Here is a 20,970-nt window from a genome sequence, read left to right as displayed (position 1 = left end):
TCATCTACTGCATCCGAAAATGTTATTTTCTGAAAGAAATCTATCTAATTTGCATTGGAATGATTCAGTATTAACTTCTTCCACCATCTCCCTATGTAGCCTGTTCCATAGATTGACCACTCGCTCGCTGGAATGATGGGCCTAGTAATAACGCAAAGGCGGGTTCTGAGTCGGGGCAATGGGGTGATAGTGGGCCCGAAACCCAGAAGAAGTTATCATTTTATTTCCGGATTTTGCATCTCCTTTGCGCGACAGTGGGCGTGGTGCACACCCGCATGATGCGATCTCAACTTGACTATTCAAAGGGCCAATTCAAAGATGAAATTTGGAGGAGTCGGGAGCTTTTGAAAAGAGACGGCAAACTGGACTCAGGACGTTCAAAGGCTGCGCCCCGTTTTAACAACGCCTCACTTGATGTACTGCTGGGTGCAGTAAGGAGGTAATCTTCCCCAGCAACGAGAAGAAGAAACTTGGCGCTGTCACCAAGAAGGCATAGTTAGAGGTAGCTGAGGAGGTCAGCAGCAGGAGCATTGTGCCCCGCACCTGGATCCAGTTCAGGAAGCGGTTTAATGACCTAACCAGGTCAGGAAAGGTGAGTACAGTTGCAGATTCACTTATATCCTGTAGTGCATACCCCCACCCCCTCAATCTGTCTTGTTAAGCGAACTCCATCACATCATTCCTCACTGCCGCTTAAATTTGAACAGCACCCATTGTTCATTTTCTATGCACTTCCTTAGCTCCCCATTTATCCCTTTACCACTGCCACTCACCCCAATCCTTATGCAATGTAATGCACCTACCTGATAGTCACCCTCACTGAATGCACTGCATCCATTGGGTGCAGACATGCCTTACAGACACTCATAGGTCTGTTGCTCCCCCATTGCAGGAGAATTGAGCACAAAACACAAGGCAGAGGGAGAGGTCCGGAGGTAGCCCACTACAGATAGCGCAGTTGACAGCCACAGAGGAAGAGGTCATGGAGATCAGTGGCTTATCTGCGTCCCTAACCATCGGAGACGGAGGACCTGGACTTCGCAGCTGCCTGCTGACAGAATTAAATATCTCCGACCCACATCTCATACAAGACTCAATCACGTTGACTAGATTTCAGTAACGAGTGAAATATGATCATGATTTAGCAACATTTTTAAGTTGCCAGTACTAATATCTGTCTCGTCTGTCCTCCAGGGCCTTCGCGCATAGAACAGCAGTTCGTGGACCTTCCTGATGACAATTCTTCAGAGGACCTGATTCTTTCTGAGGGTGCACTGTCACAGGATATATTACTAGGCAACAGCACAGATATTCCCACTTCAGTGGGCCCTGTTAGACAGTTAGGTGGGTTTTCACCTGGTGAGTCACAGTTCACAAGTGAGCACGAGCAGACACTGGAGACAGGAGCAGTGGTGGAGAGTCAACATTGGAGGGTGCACTCCTCTCCAAGCTCTGCTCAGCAGGACACAGATGCTGAATCCGGAGGCCAATAGATGAAAAGGAGAATCATAGAGGGGCAGCAGTAAATTTGCGAGGTACTGGCAGACGTGCCACGCATATTGTCCACAATAGCAGAGAGGATGGAGAAGTCCAGCTCGAACATTTGAGGATTGATGTCGCCATTGCGAGAATATCTTCCATGGATAGAGTGGCTACCTCCATGAAACTTCAATCACAGCAATCAAATCTGTCCCTGCAGGACCTGGTCACGGCCGTGCAGACTTTGGATGCCAACATGTCTGCCACCTTAAATAGGATGACAGATACCTTAGCCGAGGCCTAACAAGGCATCACTGATCTGCACCAAATTGCTCCCCTGCAGAGAGGTAGGAGTGATGTGCCGCTGGTCCAGGAGAGGGATGATGGCGAAAGGAGACAAGGATTTGGGAACTCCATTCAAAGCGCTCCCGTTGCCCATCCCTCAATCAGTACCCGACATGCTACCTCATCTCCCGATGGCCGATCACCCCTACACAGGTGCAGGTGGAGCAATCTTTGGAGGGGCCCTCACGGCTTCAACACCCAGAGGTTATCACCAAGAGCATCTCAACTATCAGAGCAGGGATCAGAGCAGCCTGCCTCTACCTCTGCTGAAGCCACAGGGGTTGCACCACGTCGGAGCGGTAGGCAAAGGACAAGAAAATTATTGTAGTTCACCGAGGGCATGCACATGGGTGTTTGTGAAAATGGTATGTTATTAAGTTTCCTTTTTTTAATGACCTTGCATAAAATTGATTAATTGCACCACTTCCCCGTGTTGCCCATTCTTGCGTGCCGGTGGCAACTCACCTTTTCAGTTGGTTGGTGATGAATGTGAAGACTTGAATTGACGGGGACCAATTGGTGTAAGTGCAATGGGTGAATGGTTGGTTACAGGACTGCTTTGTGCCAGTGGGGGTATGTGGGGAGGATGTGATAGTTACTTTGGTCCAGTACGAGTGACTAACTGAATCTTCGAGTTATTAGAGCATCCCAAAGCAGCAATGTGTGCAGCTGGTCTGGTGTTGGGTGCCCCATCTTCATCTTCCTCCTCCTTCTCCTTGTTCCTGCTCCACCTTTAATACTCGCTGCTGCGCAATGTCGTACAGAACGCAGCACACGACGATCATCCTAGAGACCCTCGCTAGCGAGCACTGAAGGGTGACTCCAGACCTGTCCACCTGAAGCGCATCTTGAGCATGCCGATGGCTTGCTTGATGACACATTTGGTTGACATATGGTTGTCATTGTACCGCTCTTGGGGTTCATTGGTGGGGTTCCTCAGAGGTGTTATCAGCCAGATTTGAAGGGGGCATCCTTTGTTGCCTGGCAGCCACCCCTTAAAGCTGGTTCCAGGTACAAACAGGTTGGGGATGTTGGACTCACGCAGGATGAAAGCATCAGGGCAGCTCCCAGGGAATCTGGCGCAGACCTACATGAAGCTTTTCTTGTGGTTGCACACCAGCTGCACATTGATGGAATGAAATCCCTTGTGGCTGACGAATAAGGCTGGTTGATCTGGTTGTGTTCAGATTGCCACGTGTGTGCAGTCGATGGCACTCTGGACCTGTGGGAAGCCAGCCAGAGATGTGAATCTGAGTGTCCGCTCATTCTGGCTATTGTCATCACAGGGAAAGTTAACATAATTCGCAGCCCTTACAAACAATCCATCCATCATCTGCCTTGTGCATTTGTGTGCAGTCGACTGGGAGACCCTCGAAATGTCTCCAAAAGCGCCCGGGAAGTAGCCAGAGCCAAACAAATTGAGGGCACTGGTGACATTCACAGTCACTGGGGTAATTGGTGGCCACCAGGTCCAATAGGGAGCAGCTCTTCTTCTAGGAGACTGCAGATGTCTGCGACCAAGTGACGTGACAATCTGAGCCTACGGAAGCACTGGTCTTCAGAGAGATCAAGGAAGCTGAGCCCCTTTCTGTACACCCTGTTAGGTGGGTACTAGCTCCTATGAACGCGGCCATTCTGTTACTCCCTTCTCTGTTACTCTCACCTCTGTTGCTCTTCCCTCTGTTGCTCTCCTCCCTGAAGCTCCCCTCCCTGTTGCTCTCCTCTGTGTTGCTCCCCTCTCTGTTGTCCACCTCCCTGTTGTCCACCCACAGCTCCCACTCCAGCACGATCTTGCTGCTATAGATGGTGATTGACTTCCTCGTCTGAAGTCCAATCTAAGGCAGCCATGGTGCCACCCATCCTGGTGTTCTCTGTGTGATAACCTCCAAACTTTACCAATACGTCTGTCACCACAAAAACTCTCAGCAAACCGTTTACCAGGGGAAACTGAGAAAGCAGCTGTGAGCACTGAGCCTTTATTCATATCTGGACACCTGACTTTTAATCATCCCCATGAAGTGCTACTCAATCTCGCTTCTGTTTTGTTGCCTAGTTTCCTGCCCGGGAAACCCGAGCTGGAGGTGTTAATTTCAAATCACTGCCAAAATAGGAACATAGGAACATGAGTAGGCTATTTAGCCCCTCGAGCCCGTACCGCCATTCAATGAGATCATGGCTGATCTGTGACCTAACTCCATATACCCACTGTAGCCCCATATCCCTTAATACCTTTGGTTTACAAAAATCTATCAATCTCAGCTTTAAAATTAGCAATTGAGCTCGCATCAACTGCCATTTGTGGAAGAGAGTTCCAAACTTCTACCACCCTTTGCGTGTAGAAGTGTTTCCTAACTTCACTCCTGGCTCTAATTTCTAGGCTATGTCCCCTAGTCCTAGATTTCCCAAACAGCAGAAATAGTTTCTCTGTATCTACCCTATTAGTTCCCCTTAATACCTTGAAAACTTCGATTAAATCACTTCTTAATCTTCTAAATTCCAGGGAATACAACCCAAGTTTGTGTAATCTCTCCTTGTAATTTAACCCTTGAAATCCAGGTATCATTCTAGTAAATCTATGCTGCACTCCCTCCAAGGTCAATATATCCTTTCTCTGTGCCCAGAGCTGAACACAGTACTCCAGGTGTGGTCTAACCAAGGCTTTGTGTAGCTGTTGCATAACTTCTACCCCCTTGTATTCTAGTCCTCTAGATATAAAGGCCAGCATTCCATTCGGCTTTTGGATTATTTTCTGTACCTGTCCATGACACTTTAATGATCTATGTACATGGATCCTTATGTCTCTTTGGACCTCCACTATTTCGAGCTTTTCACCATTTAGAAGATACTCTGAGCTATCCTTTTTAGGTCCAAATTGGATGACCTCACACTTGCCTACATTGAAATCCATTTGCCACAGTTTTACCCATTCACTTAATCTATTAATATCGCTCTGTAATTTTATACTTCCATCTACACTGCTTATTATGCTGCCTATCTTTGTGTTATCGGCAAACTTGGATATGTGGCTCTCTATCCTGTCATCCTGTTAATAAATACAATGAATAGTTGAATAGTTGAGGCTCCAACACAAATCCCTGTGGGACAGCACTAGTCATCTTGCCAATTCGAGTACCTGCCCATTATCCCTACTCTCTGTTTCCTGCCACTCAGTCAATTTCCTAAACAGGTCAATAATTTGTGCTCAATTCCATGAACTCCAACTTTAGCGAACAGTCTCTTGTGAGGGACTTTATCGAATGCCTTCTGGAAGTCCATATAAACAACATCCATAGGCATTCCCCTGTCCACTATTTTAGTCACCTCTTCAAAAAATTCAATCAGGTTCATCAGGCATCACCGACCCTCTACAAATCCGTCCTGGGTCTCTCTGATCTGCTGAAAACTTTCAAGGTGTTCAGTCACTCTATCCTTAATTATAGACTCTTGTAATTTCCCGACAACAGATGTTAGGCTAACTGGTCGATAATTCCCTGGTTTCGCTCTCTCACCTTTCTTAAACAGCGGAGTGACATGTGGAATTTTCCAATCTAAAGAAACAGTTCCTGAATCAAGAGAACTTTGGAAGATTATAGTTAGGGCATCTGCAATGTTCTCACCTACTTACTTTAAAACCTTGGGATGGAAACCATCTGGCCCTGGGGATTTATCACTCTTTAGTACCATTATTTTCTTTATTACTGTTCATTTGCTTACACTAATTATGGTGAGTCCCCATCCCTGATTCAAAATTAGTTTCCTTGGGATTTCCGGCATGCTGTAAATACTGATGCAAAGTAATTATTTAACATTGCTCTTGACAACCCTCTTTTTCCTAATATAATTATAAAACTTTTTTGTGTTGATATTGATATCCCTTGCAAGTTTCTTTTCATACTCCCTTTTCGTAGCTCTTACTATCTGTTTTGTCCCCCTTTGCTGTTCTTTGTATCGCTCCCAGTCACCAGGATCTGTGCTATTTTTTGGATTTTTGTATGCTTTTTCTTTTAGTTTCATGTTGTCCCTTACGTCTTTTGTCATCCATGGTTATTTTTTTTGGCGAGTAGAGCTCTTGCCCCTTAGGGGTATAAACTGGTTCTGTATCATGTTAAATTCTATTTTGAATACCTCCCACTGATCTTCTGTCATTTTACCCATTAACAGATTTGCCCAGTTTACTGTGGACAGTCTCTGTCTCATCTCGTTGAAGTCAGCCTTACCTAAATTTAGAATCTTAGTAGCTGTTACGGAGTTCTCCCGTTTGAACAGAAAGTTGAACTCAATCATATTACGGTTGCTATTAGATAAATGTTCATGCACCCTTAGGCTGTTAACGAAATTTGGCTCATTACTCACTTTTAAATCTAATATAGATTGTCCCCTTGTGGTTCTAGGACATATTGTTGCAGAAAGCTGTCATGACCATGTTCAAGAAATTCGTTACCTTTCAGACTTGTCTGCTTATCCCAACCTATATGAAAGTTAAAATCCCCCATTAAAACTACTCATGAAAGGACCCTCATTAACATATTATAATGACGAACCGCCTCTCGAGACTGGGTTACTTGGCCGTACCCAAACACACCTCCATTAAAACCGAAAGTGGAGGTGGGTTGGGGTCAGGTTTCAGATTTGTGAAATTTTAACCTACCCACCCGCCCGTCGTGGGCGGTTAAAATTCCCCCATTGATTCTGAAAATTAGTTTTGAATTTACCTCCCTTCAAGTGCAGGCTGTGTCCTCTGATTCTACTGGTCTGGACAAAGTGAAATTGCTTGTCATGGTCAACATTATCTAGTCCCTTTAGAATCTTAAAAACAGCAACCTTCTCTTTTCCGGTGAGAACATGCCCAATTTACATAATTGCTCCTCATAATCTAATCTCTCAATCCCCTCAATCATTTTGGTTGCTCACTTCTGTATCCTTTCAATAGCTGCAATATCCTCTTTGTTCTATGGCAGCCAGAACTGCACACAGTAATCTAAGTGTGAGTGTACCAATTATAAGCAAAGTGGAACTGTTCCCTCACTATTTCGGCTCAATATTGACCTTTTAATACAATCCAGCATCTGATTTGCTTTATTCTATTTTAGTAGGTAGTAAATATACTCTATGAATGATATTGAGTTAACAAAAGGTGAAGTCAAGAACATGTGTCCTCTCGCTGCTTAACCCGTCCAGTCACTGGAGCAATTGCATTGTTGCGATAGCTTTAATTCATTGTCAATCAGGACCCTCAGTTTCCTTTCATTTTCCACATATTTTATTTTCTTTACATTCCTTCCTGGATTTTTTTGTCCCCATGTTAAGCACTTTGCATTTCTCCACGTTGAATTTCATCTGCCACCTGTCTACCCAATTCCCAAAACATGCTGCGTAACAAGCAAATCCACAATCTTGTCTTCTGGTGAGAGAAAGCAAGACAAAACACTCACAAATCTAACAGCCAGGCAGGCTGTGAAGCATGAAACAGAGAAAAATATCTACCCTGATCTTGGCTGTGACATAAGTTGGGGCACTACAATTATTCGCAAGGGAAGGAAAATCAGCCAGGATTCCTGCTCGATTGCCACCCAGTACTTGCGCTGCTAAGTGCATTGTGTGGACATGGGTAATGATAATGTCAGGTTCGGCTGTGCACTCCAGCAAAGGTCAGATGAGTAAATTGAAATCAACTAAAAGTAACTTTAGTGGATGCTTTTTGAAAAGTGACTTTTAAACCATTTAAAACTGGACTTCTTCCTTCCTTATTTGTGCATCATAACAGAGTGAACCTAAGATAAATGTAATGAGAAGAGATATCTCACAAATTTCTGGTAGTTGTTTAGAGCAAAGAAAGACTTGGAAAAATCATGCTGGGATGCCAGAATGCAAGCCAAAGACTGTCCATGGCCTAAAGATAGAATTCCAGGTGATGATTGTCTGGGAGAGAGTTCTATGGACAGGAGATGGATGTGAAGATTTGCTGGTGGTATTCTGCAAAAACAGAAAGCTGTTGCAGCTCTTGAATTCCTGACATAAACACAGAAGTTTAGCTTAAGCATTATTAATAGATACTGCTCTGTTAATGGTCTTACAGAGGACTCAGAGCTCAATCACATCTCTCTAACATTGTGCAGAGTGGGCTCTGACCTTATTGTTAAACTAGTCAACTCCCTCTTCATTCTTATCCTTACCAAACTAAATGCATTAGTTGATAGGTAAGGATTAAGAGCAAAGAAACACAGTTGGTCAGGATATTAAGAGAACATAAGAACATAAGAAAGAGGTGGAGATGGATTATACCAGGCTAGGCGTAAGAGGGTCACAGTAAGATTGGGAATCTAACTCAAAAGATTAATCTTCCAAGGTGGAGTGTCAATGAGAATTTTTTTAAATAAATGACTGTAAATGTTCATTTTGGCAATTTAATTTTCAATTAATGATTGTTTTGCATTTTCTACCTTATTTCTAAAGTTCCTAATGTTGTTTCCCTCTAACCAACATCTATTTTTCCTATAATCCACAGAAATAACCACCTCAAACAATTTGACTTTATAATTACCATGTAACCTTTTAAAATTTAGAGCAATAACTTCTGTGTCTGTACCCATGGCCGCTAGGGAAAAATTGGAGCCAATACCTTTTGGAACAGCAAAAAAATCAATGCCCATTTGTTAGTGGCTGTGCAACCCTGACTCTTAGCTGAATGACTATTGAAAAGGCACATCTGCTTACTGACAGAAATCTCTGATGCCCTGGATTAATCAGAACATTCTGGCTTGAACCTACAGAACCCACAACCCAGAGACACTAATGATACGTGGAGACAAAACACTTTCAACCCATTACTGAATTTCAGCTATATCTTGGGATTGGATGCTCAGATGGACTGGCACTGGATATTAGTTAAAGTACGATATGTAGATAAATGTCTCTAAAGTAGGCTTTAAAAAAAAAGTAAAATACCTAAAAAATCGAGTACTGCAAGTACCTCCCTTTCATCCAATACCTAAAACTAAACAGGGAAGAGTAAAATTATGTAATCAAAGTAATTTTGACTGGTTGCATTGTGACCAGTCATTCAACTGGATGTCAGGGCTGCCTTCTTAATGGTTAGTATGGCAACAATTTATAAAAAAAACAGATCAGATGGCCTTCTCGAGGGCAATTAGGGATGGGCAATAAATGCTGGCCTCGCCAGCGACGCCCACATCCCGTGAACGAATAAAAAAAAACAGTCTATAATGACCATCTTTGGGACTGACTTCATTTTTCCAGACAGGTAGTCTCCAATTCAAGTTTGAATTATTAACGTTCTGTTGGGTCTGTCTGACATTAGATGGTCATTATACAAGTGGCCTCTTTTTACAGACAATCTTTAAGGCAGGCTTGACTGTAATTTGATCATTTGATCGCAGCATTTAGTATAATGCTTCTCACTTAGTTAATTAAATCACTCTACTTACGCCAAACATTTGCCTGAGGTCTGGGTCTCGGAATCTGAATGGAATATTGGAGACATGCAGCCGTTTGGGCTGCGTTTTGTTATCTGTGTTTTCGGTAGACTGTGTTTGCTGTTGTCCGTCAGTCTGTGCTGCATCATCTGTCTGCTAAAATAGGGGAACACACAAGAAAGCAAATTAAACTTCAGCACTAAGGTTATTCATTACTAAGGTTGTGCTTTGATTTGAAAGCTGAATTAAATTCTCTCTCAGGTTTTAAGTCCAGTCCTAATACTTGCATTTGTATAACACCGTATCATTTTATGTTTGGAGTACAGTGACTTGTTATCTAAGCAAATGTACCACCTCCACTGTGCCAGCAACATCCCGCAAACAGCAATGAGATGATAACTTGGTTAATTTGTTTTATTTTTGTGGTATTAGTTGAGCTAGATATGTCAGCAGGTCACTAGGAGAACTCTCTAATCTTCTTAAATAGTGCCGTAGGATCTTTAACATCCACCTAATCTACAGGAAAAGGCAGAAGGGTCTCAGTTTAATATTTTGTTTGAAGAACTGCACCTCCAATACACATCCCTCAGTACTGCTTCGGAGTATCAGCTGGTGGGGATCTTCAACCCGGAGCCTTCTGACCCAGAAGGGGAAACGCAACCAACTGAGCCAAGCTGATACATGCACAGTGTATATGTTGTGCAATCACCTTGACAAAGACAAGCATGACCCCTATCCATCACATATCAAGGTATTCTTATATCAATCAACTTCTACCGTATTAAAACCCTCTTTAAACACTCCAGGTTGACTTTTCAATAAACAGACATTATTTCAGTTGGTTAATATCTAGTGAAATGTTTACATATATCTTGATGCACCACAGGCACAGTACCTTCAGTGGGTACTCGGGTTTTTCATCACATTGGATGATCCAGTGCTATCTACTGACATCATGGTGCAAACATATTTGTACAAGGCAATGAGAGCAAAGTGACTTTAAAGAAAAAAGCCCTGATTTTAGCCTGGAGCGGGATTCGGCCTTGCACCCCTTCTCCTCCACCCAAACCACACCCCCGCCCCTCCCTGCAAACCCCACCCTCAGCCTTGGTAGCATGTGCCCCAGCTAATTTTAAATCCTTACCTTAAATGGTCTCTTCTGGTCACAGATCCTCTTCCCTGTCTTCACTGGCAGGAAACCACAACGGCTTCCCCACTCAGGCCAAAGTTAAAATTGCAGCCGGGGCCAGATGAGGTCATCAGATCCTAATCTAAATATTTAAAGAGGGACCCTGCCGGCTTCAGCTGAGCATCCTTGCTGCCTGCTCAGGGGGCAGATTAAAACTGAAGATAGTGGGATCCATATTGGCAGGTACATCATCCGGCTGAGTTTAATTGCCCACCTGCCAGGTTTCCACAGGGTTAAAATCACTCCTAAAATGTTTGCTTCTCTCTGGTTCTTTAAATCTTTAAGACCAGATATTGTATTTGAAAACAGGAACCTTTTAATTTAACAAGTTTCTGCTGGGTCAGGCAGCAAACCCCAGCTATCATAATGGCCAGCGTTGTATACATTATGCCAAACTTATACACCAAATAGTGATGTTTTAAGAATCTGTTTCTAAACCAACTGTAATTCATGTTGCTAGATCCATTCTCTTTTCATATTTGGAAATGTCTTTCAAAAGTGCAGCATTAGTAGATCATAACCCTGGACTTAACATAGATTACAAATATCCTGTACAGTTTTAGCTCAAAATAAAAGCAAATTAATATTTCAAATAAACAATAAATCTTGAGGTAACAAAATGCTTCAGAGGAGCTGAGCTTTCAACAGTCGTAGAAATAAATATATAGAAGTTACAACATGGAAACAAGCCATTCAGCCCAATCAGTCCATGTCGGCCTTTACCCTCCATGCGAGCAAATCGTTCTGATCCACATTTACCCATCCGGTTCCCACATTCCTTCAATCGCTTTTCCTTCATCCACCTATCCAATCTAATCTTGAATGTCGACATTGTTTTTGTTTCAACCACTAAACCTGGAAGTGAATTTCACTTCCAGTCTCAAAACTCTCTGTGTGAAGAAGTTTCTCCTGCCCTCTGTTCTAAATCTCTTACATTTAATTGTTCTAGACCCCTCAACTGAAAAAAAGTCTTTTCACAATTTTAAACACTTACATTATATTGCCCTGTAGTATAACAAGAGAACACCCACTTTTTCTTCATATTTGTATTAACTCATACCATTCAGCATCCTGTTGTACCCTCTCTCAAGCCTCAATATCCTTTCTATAGTGTGGAGCCCAATACTGCACACAATGCTCTGACTGAAGTCTTATTAAAGCTATATGTAGGCTTATCATTACCTCTTGGCTTTTATACTCTATAACCCTTGTGATAAAACCTAGAATTATATTAGCTTGTTTTAAAGCCTTATCAACCTGAGCTACTGCCTTTAATGCCCTGTGAACCTATACCACCAAGTTGCTCTGTTCTTCCACAGCACCGAGTCTACTTCCATTCAAAGTATAACTACCGCTGCTATTTTTACCAAAATGCATAACTTCACACTTACCGACATTGAATTAAATTTGCCACCTTTTAATCCATTCTCCCATTTTATCGATATCGCTTTGTACTTTCCTTTGGTCTTCTAAAGAATTATTTTTACCTCGTAATTTGGTATCTTCTGCAAATTTCGACACCATTTCCTCTAGGCCGATATCCAAATAGTTGATATACACAGTGAACAGAAGTGGCCTCAGAAATGAACCATGTGAGACACCACTATCCACTTCTAACCACTCTGAGAAACTGTCTACTCTCTGCTTTCTCCCTTCTAACCGATTTTTAATCCAGTTTGATATCCTCCCTCTAATTCCATACCATTTAATTTTCTCTAATAATCTCCATGCGGTACCTTGCCAAAGGCTTTCCTAAAGTTCATGTACACTCCATCCGCTGCATTTCCCTCCATCTATTATGTCAGTTACCTCTTCAAAGAATCCTATGAGGTTTGTCAAGCACAATCGCCCTTTATGAAATCTGTGCTAGCTACTTCTAATTATTATTTTTTTTATCTAGATATGTGATAATTTCATCCTTAATTAAAAACTCTAAAATTTTCTCTACCGTGGATGTTAAGCTAACTGGCTTGTGATTACTTGGATTAGCTCTGTCTTCCTTTAAAAATGGATACTACTTTGGCCACTCTCCAATCTTCCAGCACACTTCCACACTCAATAGAGCACTGAAATATGAGGGCCAATTTTAACTATGCCATGCAAGGGCCAAAGCGGACAGCAACCCAGTTCTCCAGCAAACATCCACACTCAATGGAGCCCTGAACGACAATTTTTAAAGCCTCTGCAGTTTCTTCTTTTCACAATCTGAGGATGTATCCTGTCAGGCCCTGGTGCTTTGTCTTTCCTTAGCTTTACTTATTTATCTAAAATTTTCCTTTTATCCATCATAATATTGCTAATCTTGCTCTCTACTACTTCAGGATTCACCTCCTCTCCAATATCCTTCTCTTTAATAAGTACTTCACATTGGTCTATACTAAATACCTCCCATAGTACTGAAAGTCAGTTAGCTGCCAACTGACTTGCAATTATTCAAGTTAAAAACTAAGCTTTAATTGCAGTTAAGTAAAAAGCATAATTTCTGAATTACTTACCCACAACTTACCTTCTACTTATCACTAAAATCCCACTCACCAATTTCCTGTTTTAGAACTCCTTACTCTTACTCTGTTCCCAGCTCATTCCATTACCAGCTCACTTTGACATGCTATCTGCTCGAGCTTCTCGGTCTTGTCACAACACCCTATAATCTTGATTAGGCACTCCTTTCTGGAACAGATATCTTGTTGTCTCTTTGCTGGTTCTTCACATTCATCTTGCTTTGATGTGCTTGTTGAGAAGTAGTGTGTCTGAGCTCAATTTTGTCATAATAGGAGGACATTGAGATATGTAGTTCTCTCGTATTTTCCTTATATGGTAATAGTTTCCCCTTAATACCCACCTTCTCTAAGACCTTAATGGACCTGTCTTTGAACCTCTGCCCTTTTCCCTTTTTATAATGATTTATTTGCAATATTCTCACCTAATGTCCCTCCCTCAAAGTCGAAAGACATTTGGCTCTGTCTTTGCTTACTTTCCCATAGGGTTTGTTGTATATTTTAGATCACTTTTGCTTTAAGTAAATTGCCTGTTCTAGTTTCTAGTCTTAGTCTTTTCTATATTAACTTCTGCACTGGACTACTTTCCATTCTTTGTGTAGGACTATTTCTATTGTCCAAAATTGCTAAGCAAGGGTTTGCCCTAGCTATCTTTGTGCTCCCCATTAGAGATAGTGCTGCTTGGATTGCTTATTCTGCTTTTCCAGTGCTCTGTAGATATCTTGTCATTGAAATTACATGATTGAAATTCCACTGTCTGGTGAACTTGTTGAATTCTTCAGAGATAAACTAATGCCATGATCTGAAAAACAGATATCCAGTATTCCAAGTCTTACAAATCAACCTTCAAGTTGCCTCATAACAATTTTTCCATTGTGTCGTCCAAATAGCCAATTTCCAGCAATTTAAATAAAAATTGATGCTGATCAGACAGTCATTACCATCAAAGGCAAACAAGTCAATTCCATCTTTTAATCCTGGTCAATCAGCTGTTTCATGAAATATCAGCTGTCTAGTTTCTACTGTTCAGCAAGCTACATTTGTCAATGTAATCTGCATTCTCTTGGCCATACCTCTGAGCTTTTCTAAAGGAATCTACTTCTCCAATGTGAAACGAATACATCATTTTTGAAGTAATTGTTAATTTTCCCTAAAATAACTAGTTCATCTCCAAAATCAAAAGTTGGAGCTGGAACCTCTTCCTTACTCTGTGCTCAATCACTTATTCAAAATAAGTTGCTTCAGAATCTGAAGGCTCATGTCATATAGTATGGGACATAATATCATGCAGGCTCTGCAATAGTTAAGTCTTCTGTTGCATTAACTCCTCAACCTTGGAAATAATGGGTAAATGTGTTCCGCTTAAGGTATCAGTAAGCTGCATCTGTTCTCTTGCCTTGCAGACAGTCTATGGCCCGGAAATATGATCGCATCTGAAAATGGGCATGCAGGGGGTGGGGCACACTGCACGCACCTTTTAGTGTTGTCTCAGGCGGAATGTAATATTCAGATCTAGGTGATTTTTCCCTTTAGCTAGATTGTTCCTTGAAAAACACCTGAGGGTAAATTTTAACCCCACGGATGGGTGGGTTGGGGGTAGGTGGGAAGGTAAAAATCGTATAAAAAGTAAAACACAACCCCAAACTGCCTCCAATCCACCCATTTCTGGTTTTAATGGAGGAGGGTCAAGGGGCGGGTGACCAACCCACTCTCAGGAGGCGGGTCGGTCAGTGAAAGCTTCTAAGGAGGCTCCATTTTGACAGGCTTTTTATTTTTAACTCCTGGGGGCCGGGATTCCCGGGCCTTCTGATTCACGCCACGTAAAAGGAGGCGAGAAGGTCCGGATCAGCTGGCCCACAAGCGGTGCCTTTATTGCACTGCTTGTGGGCCAGCAGAAGCAGGAGAGTTTCCTCCAGGCCCAACAAGCCTACCTGCCACGGTCCCACACACGTGATCGGCCGACCCCCTCCCCACGTCCAACCCCCACCACGATCTCCGACCCCTCCCATGATCTCCGACCCCCCAACAAACTCAGATGCCCCCAAGATTGAGCCCTCGATGAACCCCCAAAGACCGCCGACCCCAATGGCTCCCCCGATGACCCCTGACCCCCGATAACCCCGACCCTCCCGATGATCCCCGACCCCTCCAATGACCGACTCACCGATGACCCCCGACCCCCCCATGAGCGAACCCCCTCATGACTGACCCCCCTGATGATCGACTCTCCCCCGATGACCCCGAACCCCTCCGATGATCCCCACCCCGACCCGCTCCCCCGCACCCCCCCCCCCACCGATGACCAACTCCGCCCACCCCCCCCAATCTAAGACTTACCTGCTGGCATCCGCTCCCTGGCTATTCTCCCATCCAACTGTCAGCCAGCCTGTCAATCTGGGGAAACCCAGAGAAAAAAAATGAAAGACATCCTTACGTCAAAATCGTAAGGACGCCCGGGAAACCCATACATCCGGGTTTCCTGTCGGGACCCTCCCTCCTCCACCCCCCCGTTGCTGCCCTCTTCCCGGTTCCCCATTAAAATGGACCCATTGGGAACTTCTATCCGAGATGATCCAAGCTGAGTGGAATCCTGGGTCTCTCGATGTAATATGGTCTCAGATGAAGTGGCAAGTACATTTTTGGACTGGACTTTTACTACTTCCATTTGTTGCTTCCAAGCAAAGGTACCTAGTTGCTGTCTGTTATAACTACAATTCCTGTGAGGTGCTTTCTACCAATCTTTGGTTTCACCAAGTTTGCTGCACAGCATCCCAGAGGCTTCAGTGCAATCTTTTTGTACATTGGTAAAACCTAATGCATTTCTTCAAGCTAATACTTATTCAGATTTCCCAACTGCTTGACTGTGATCATATTGCAGTTTTTACTAAACTGGTGTGCTGTTTTACATAGTGACAGAAATCTGGTAGCAGTACCACTAATTGCTTTCACCTGAACTGTTTCTATACCAGGGTTACTGACTTGATCTCAGTTCTTGCTTGCTGCCCATGTATGCTCCAGCATGAACCTTAACCTTCCTCTGGTTCCAGTTATGACATTTTGAGATAAAATTATTAGGTTCTCTGCAAATTCCTCCACAACATGCCTGACCCTTTTAATCTTGCTGTTTGTGTTTCTGCCCATAATACTATCCAAAGTCCTATGAGCAGAAGGACAAACAGCTGTACTGCTGGTTGTTACTCTTGAACTAACCTCTCATGTCATCTCAATTTCTTGGACTTTAGTCTCACCTTCTGCTTTAAGGCACAAGCTGTGTCAGTTCTCTGCACATCGACAACTGCTCTGTGCATTTTATAGGGGTAATTTTGGCTACGGGTGATGGTCCAAAACAAGTGATATCGATTCAGCCGCCCGTTATACATCTCTCCTGATTTTCAAAAGGAAAATCGGGAGAGATGTATAACAGGCAATTGATTTGATATCGCCCATTTTACACAATCATCCAAAGTCAAAATTACGCCATAGATATTTTGCTAAGTCTGTTTTGCTTAGGAATCTTTTTTTCAAGTCTGAGTCTCTAAATTCCACATCTAATCAAAGATTCATGCAATTCCCTGAAACTCCAGGTAGTTGCTAAAATTTCCAATTGGTCTCCTACGTCTTGGATGCAGATAACAAAAATTGTGTAACTCAGCTGTCTCATTGTTTTAGCATTACAGGATTCATCAAATGCTCACATTATCTCTGCAAAGGTGCATTCTTCTGGAGCTCTGCTAAACTATGTGGAATTGTATAGCTCTCTGCCCTCAGTGCCTTTTAGGTACCAAAACATTTTAGTTTTCGCTTTCTGTTGGTCACTGCAAATTGACTGTAGACTGCAATATAATCGTATGGTTTGTTCTTTCCAGATCTTCCAGGTCTGTGGTACATGCTTTGGCTTGATTTCTAACCATTCTGCTGGATTAAACTGCTTTATCGACGCAGTCTTCTGTTACTCTCATTATGAATATAGCAGACTACTTTTATTCTTAATCCTACCGAATCTGTGCAACATTTAATTTTAGACAGCTTTCAAATTTCAGAGTAAGATTATGCTTTGTGCATTTACTTCAGTGAGGGCCCTATGACTTGCACATTTACTTCTTGTAGTGTTTTCTACTTTTCTTTCACTTTGTACAGAATCACTGCACTTCCATCATCATGTTTACTTTTCTTATTCTTTTTAAGTCAGAAACTAGAGGGGTATCTCTGCTTTGCAACATTTCTAATCGGGAGTGAAGATTTCAAGTGCATCTTGATAGATCATGGGTGCACAGTCAGTGATTTTGTGTCCATTATATTTAATGGAAGGAAAATCATTTACTGCACACCCTCCATTTCCCGAGGTGTGCTCTCAGCAAGTGCCGCCCCCCACTAGGAGTGCTGGATTGCGAATCACCCCTTATATTTCCTAAAAGAAGCTCTTTATTTTACAAGGGCATTTGCTAGATTCATCCCTGCACCTCAGCTTTCACACTGACCAGTGCTATATAAATGAAGGTACAGTTAAGTGCTCAGCCTCTACCAGATGGTATTGCTCTCTGGAATCTATATCTAAGCTAGGTGTTAGCTGCTTCAGCATAGCAATTCATCTTGCAATAAAGTCTACTTATTCTGAAAACTTGTAAACAATTTTACACCAAGTTATAGTCCAACGATTTTATTTTTAATCCCACAAGCTTTCGGGGGCTTTCCCCTTCCTCAGGCAGTGTGGGAAAAAAAAGGGCAACTGAAAACAGCAACAGACCAAAATTCTTTGGAAATCTCTTGAAAATCTTAACTTATGAGGATGGAATGCATTAACAGCATTGATATTGTGCACACAGTCTGCATTGCTAAACACATGAACACAGTAGGATGCATCGTTTCCATCTCAGTGATAATCTCAGCCTGGAATCAATTTTTTAAAATGTCCTTAATTGAATTGTGTTGTTTTATAAATAAGTCCCACATCATTGAATTTCACATCTTTGTTTGCCAGACACTTGACATTGCTGAAAAACACCACACCACCCCACTTAAATGCCAGCCAGTTGGCACCTCTAATTATGAACCAGTAAAACAATTCAGATGACATAAGAACATAAGAAATAGGAGCAGGAGTAGGCCATACGGCCTCTTGAGCCTGCTCCGCCATTCAATAAGATCATGACTGATCTTCAACCTCAACTCCACTTTCCCGCCCGATCCCCATATCCCTTGATTCCCCTAGAGTCCAAAAATCTATCGATCTCAGCCTTGAATATATTCAACGACTCAGCATCCACAGCTCTCTGGGGTAGAGAATTCCAAAGATTCACAACTTTCTGTGTGAAGAAATTCCTCCTCATCTCAGTCTTAAATGGCTGACCCCTTATCCTGCGACTATGCCCCCTGGTTCGAGACTCTCCAGCCAGGGGAAGCAACCTCTCAGCATCTACCTGTCAAGCCCTCTCATAATCTTATATGTTTCAATGAGATCACCTCTCATTCTTCTAAACTCCAGAGAGTATAGGCCCATTCTACCCAATCTCTCCTCATAGGACAACCCTCTCATCCCAGGAATTAATCCAGTAAACCTTCGTTGCATCGCCTCCAAAGCAAGTATATCCTTCCTTAGATAAGGAGACTAAAACTGAAGACAGTACTCCGGTGCTCCAAAGCCCTGTACATGACATGATGTAGTCTGCTTTACTAAGCTATTTGCATGTGCTACAGCCATTCACATTATGAATCTGGGAGATTTCCCAGTAGCATTGGTATGTTCACACACCAAATATATCACATTTCACTTAGCTGATGTTCGTTATTTGAAACATTTTACACAGTGCTTAATTTTCAAAGCAGGAATATTGGACCTGAAGTAGTGGTTTATAGTGCTAAAATATACAGGCATGGAATTTCAGCTAGGGGTGTAACCGGCAAGATGTGCCCAGAATGCACTGGACAGTGCCCCGGTTTTGCCGAGGTGAAGTTATGCTCATGTTTCCGCGCAAACCCATTAGCGCAAGACCAAACGTAAACTCTCCCGTGAATCAGTGCAATCAAGCCTGTAATCACTCGTAATCTATTCATGACTGGAACAGTTGTAAACAATTTTACAACACCAAGTTATAGTCCAGCAATTTTATTTTAAATTCACAAGCTTTCGGAGGCTACCTCCTTCGTCAGGTGAACGATGTTTTTTTTTCACATCGTTCACCTGACGAAGGAGGTAGCCTCCGAAAGCTTGTGAATTTAAAATAAAATTGCTGGACTATAACTTGGTGTTGTAAAATTGTTTACAATTGTCAACCCCAGTCCATCACCGGCATCTCCACATCATGACTGGAACAGGGCATTCTCCAGCTTCATAAAGAGGAGTAGGATTGCCAGCAAATAAGCCATTCTTCAACTGACTGATTTAATACTCTTGGTCTTATTTTTTAATTGGCTTCAATTAACTGTTTTGGTTTGCCCTTGGTACATAAGACCTGCGACCAGCAGTCAAGTGAAGCCGCACAGGTGTGTCTTGCTCTACTGTAATTGACTGAATTTAGACGAATGTAAACTGAATTTAAAGTAATTTAAAATAATTGCAGCAGCAGCTGCAGGAGAAACATACCTGGATGAGGCTTCAGTTGATTGCTGGTCACTGCAGGTACAGGTGATCAATGCTGGATTCATGTGACCTGCGCACCTGAGTTTGTGGGCTCAATGTGATGAACGCCCCCGACCGAGTGCAATTGGTCAAAACTCACCATTGCAACCTGGGGGCGTGGGCAATTTTGTGGCCAGGGACTGCTTCGGGTGAATGGACAGTTGAACCAGGGTAAAAGATCGTGTATACTCCAGCTCAAAGTGGTTATGGGCGCAACTCACTCACGTTTAAAATTCTGTGATCTTTAGCGCTATTTCATTCAATTCCACCCAGATTACACTGATATCTGGACGGAAATCATACGGAAACACCATGCCACAAAAGTTAGTCTGATGAGGCAAGAGGGGTTTACCAGATTTCCTACTAATAAATATATTTTCCTATTAAATGTGTCAGAGAATCCAGAAATGTAATTTAATCTTATGCTTATTGAAATAGTTATCAGATATTATTACAAAATGTATAAGGCACTTGGCTTCATTGTTGAGAACTCATATTGGATAGAATGATGATAATCATATTATTGTATGACTATACTAAGTGATTCAAATTTAAAGTGCAATTAGGACGTGTAATACATTTTTCCACATTGCAGTTCAATAAGAATTTAAATAATCATTAAAATCAGTGGAAGGGTATTTAGTTAAAACATTTTATAATTTCAAAATGAAAAATTTGATACGACAGTATCAGCCTAAGTCAATTGTTTGAGGTTTATTTACAACTCTAAGGGGGCGATTTTAATCCTTGCCGCCTGGGTGGGTCGGCAGATAAAATCGTCCAGGTTACTTACCCGCCCTGGAGCCAACAGGAGCTGACCATTCCTGATTTTAACATACTCAACTGAGCAGGTAGCAAGAAGGAGCTTTTTCCCTTCGTTGAGGTTCTATAACAAGGGGACATAGATTCAAGGTAAAAGGCGGGAGGTTTAGAGGGGATTTGAGAAAGAACTTTTTCACCCAGAGGGTGGTTGGAGTCTGGAACTCACTGCCTGAAAGGGTTGTGGAGGCAGGAATCCTCACAACATTCAAGAAGCATTTGGATGAGCACTTGAAATGCCATAGCATACAAGGCTACGGACCAAATGCTGGAATATGGGATTAGAGTAGACAGGGCTGATGGCCGGCGCGGACACGATGGGCCGAAGGGCCTCTATCCGTGCTGTATAACTCTATGACTCTATGACTCTAAGACCTGCCCAAAGTTGGCTGGTTCCTTTTGCACATATGCACGTTGGGTCTCGATAACACCATCGGGATCAGATGGCCATTTTAACTCAATGGCCTGAGTGAAAAGCCCCAGTGAATTTCCCGCCAGAGGAAGGCAGGGAGGAAGAGGATGTGGACCAGAAGATGCCCAAATAGGTACAATTTTTAAACTTTTTTGACTTCCCTTGCTAGGCCAGGAGGG

The 20,970-nt window shown here is 42.6% G+C and overlaps 1 protein-coding gene across 4 annotated transcripts in view; it reads right to left on the bottom strand.

Moving 5' to 3' along the window:
* The window catches only part of rbfox1 (RNA binding fox-1 homolog 1), a 431,211-nt gene that overhangs the window by 121,076 nt on the left and 289,165 nt on the right, over positions 1-20,970 (bottom strand). For all 4 annotated transcript variants that reach the window (XM_068003706.1, XM_068003708.1, XM_068003707.1 and 1 more), the window contains exon 3: positions 9,270-9,413. In XM_068003706.1, coding sequence (XP_067859807.1) covers positions 9,270-9,413 — 144 coding nt within the window. The remainder of the gene's footprint in view (positions 1-9,269; positions 9,414-20,970) is intronic.

The sequence above is a fragment of the Heptranchias perlo genome, chromosome 22, assembly GCF_035084215.1.
Source record: "Heptranchias perlo isolate sHepPer1 chromosome 22, sHepPer1.hap1, whole genome shotgun sequence".
NCBI classification, from domain to species: Eukaryota; Metazoa; Chordata; class Chondrichthyes; order Hexanchiformes; family Hexanchidae; genus Heptranchias; species Heptranchias perlo.
The sequence above is the reverse complement of the archived record's forward strand: the minus strand, read 5'-3'. Positions and strand labels throughout refer to the sequence as shown.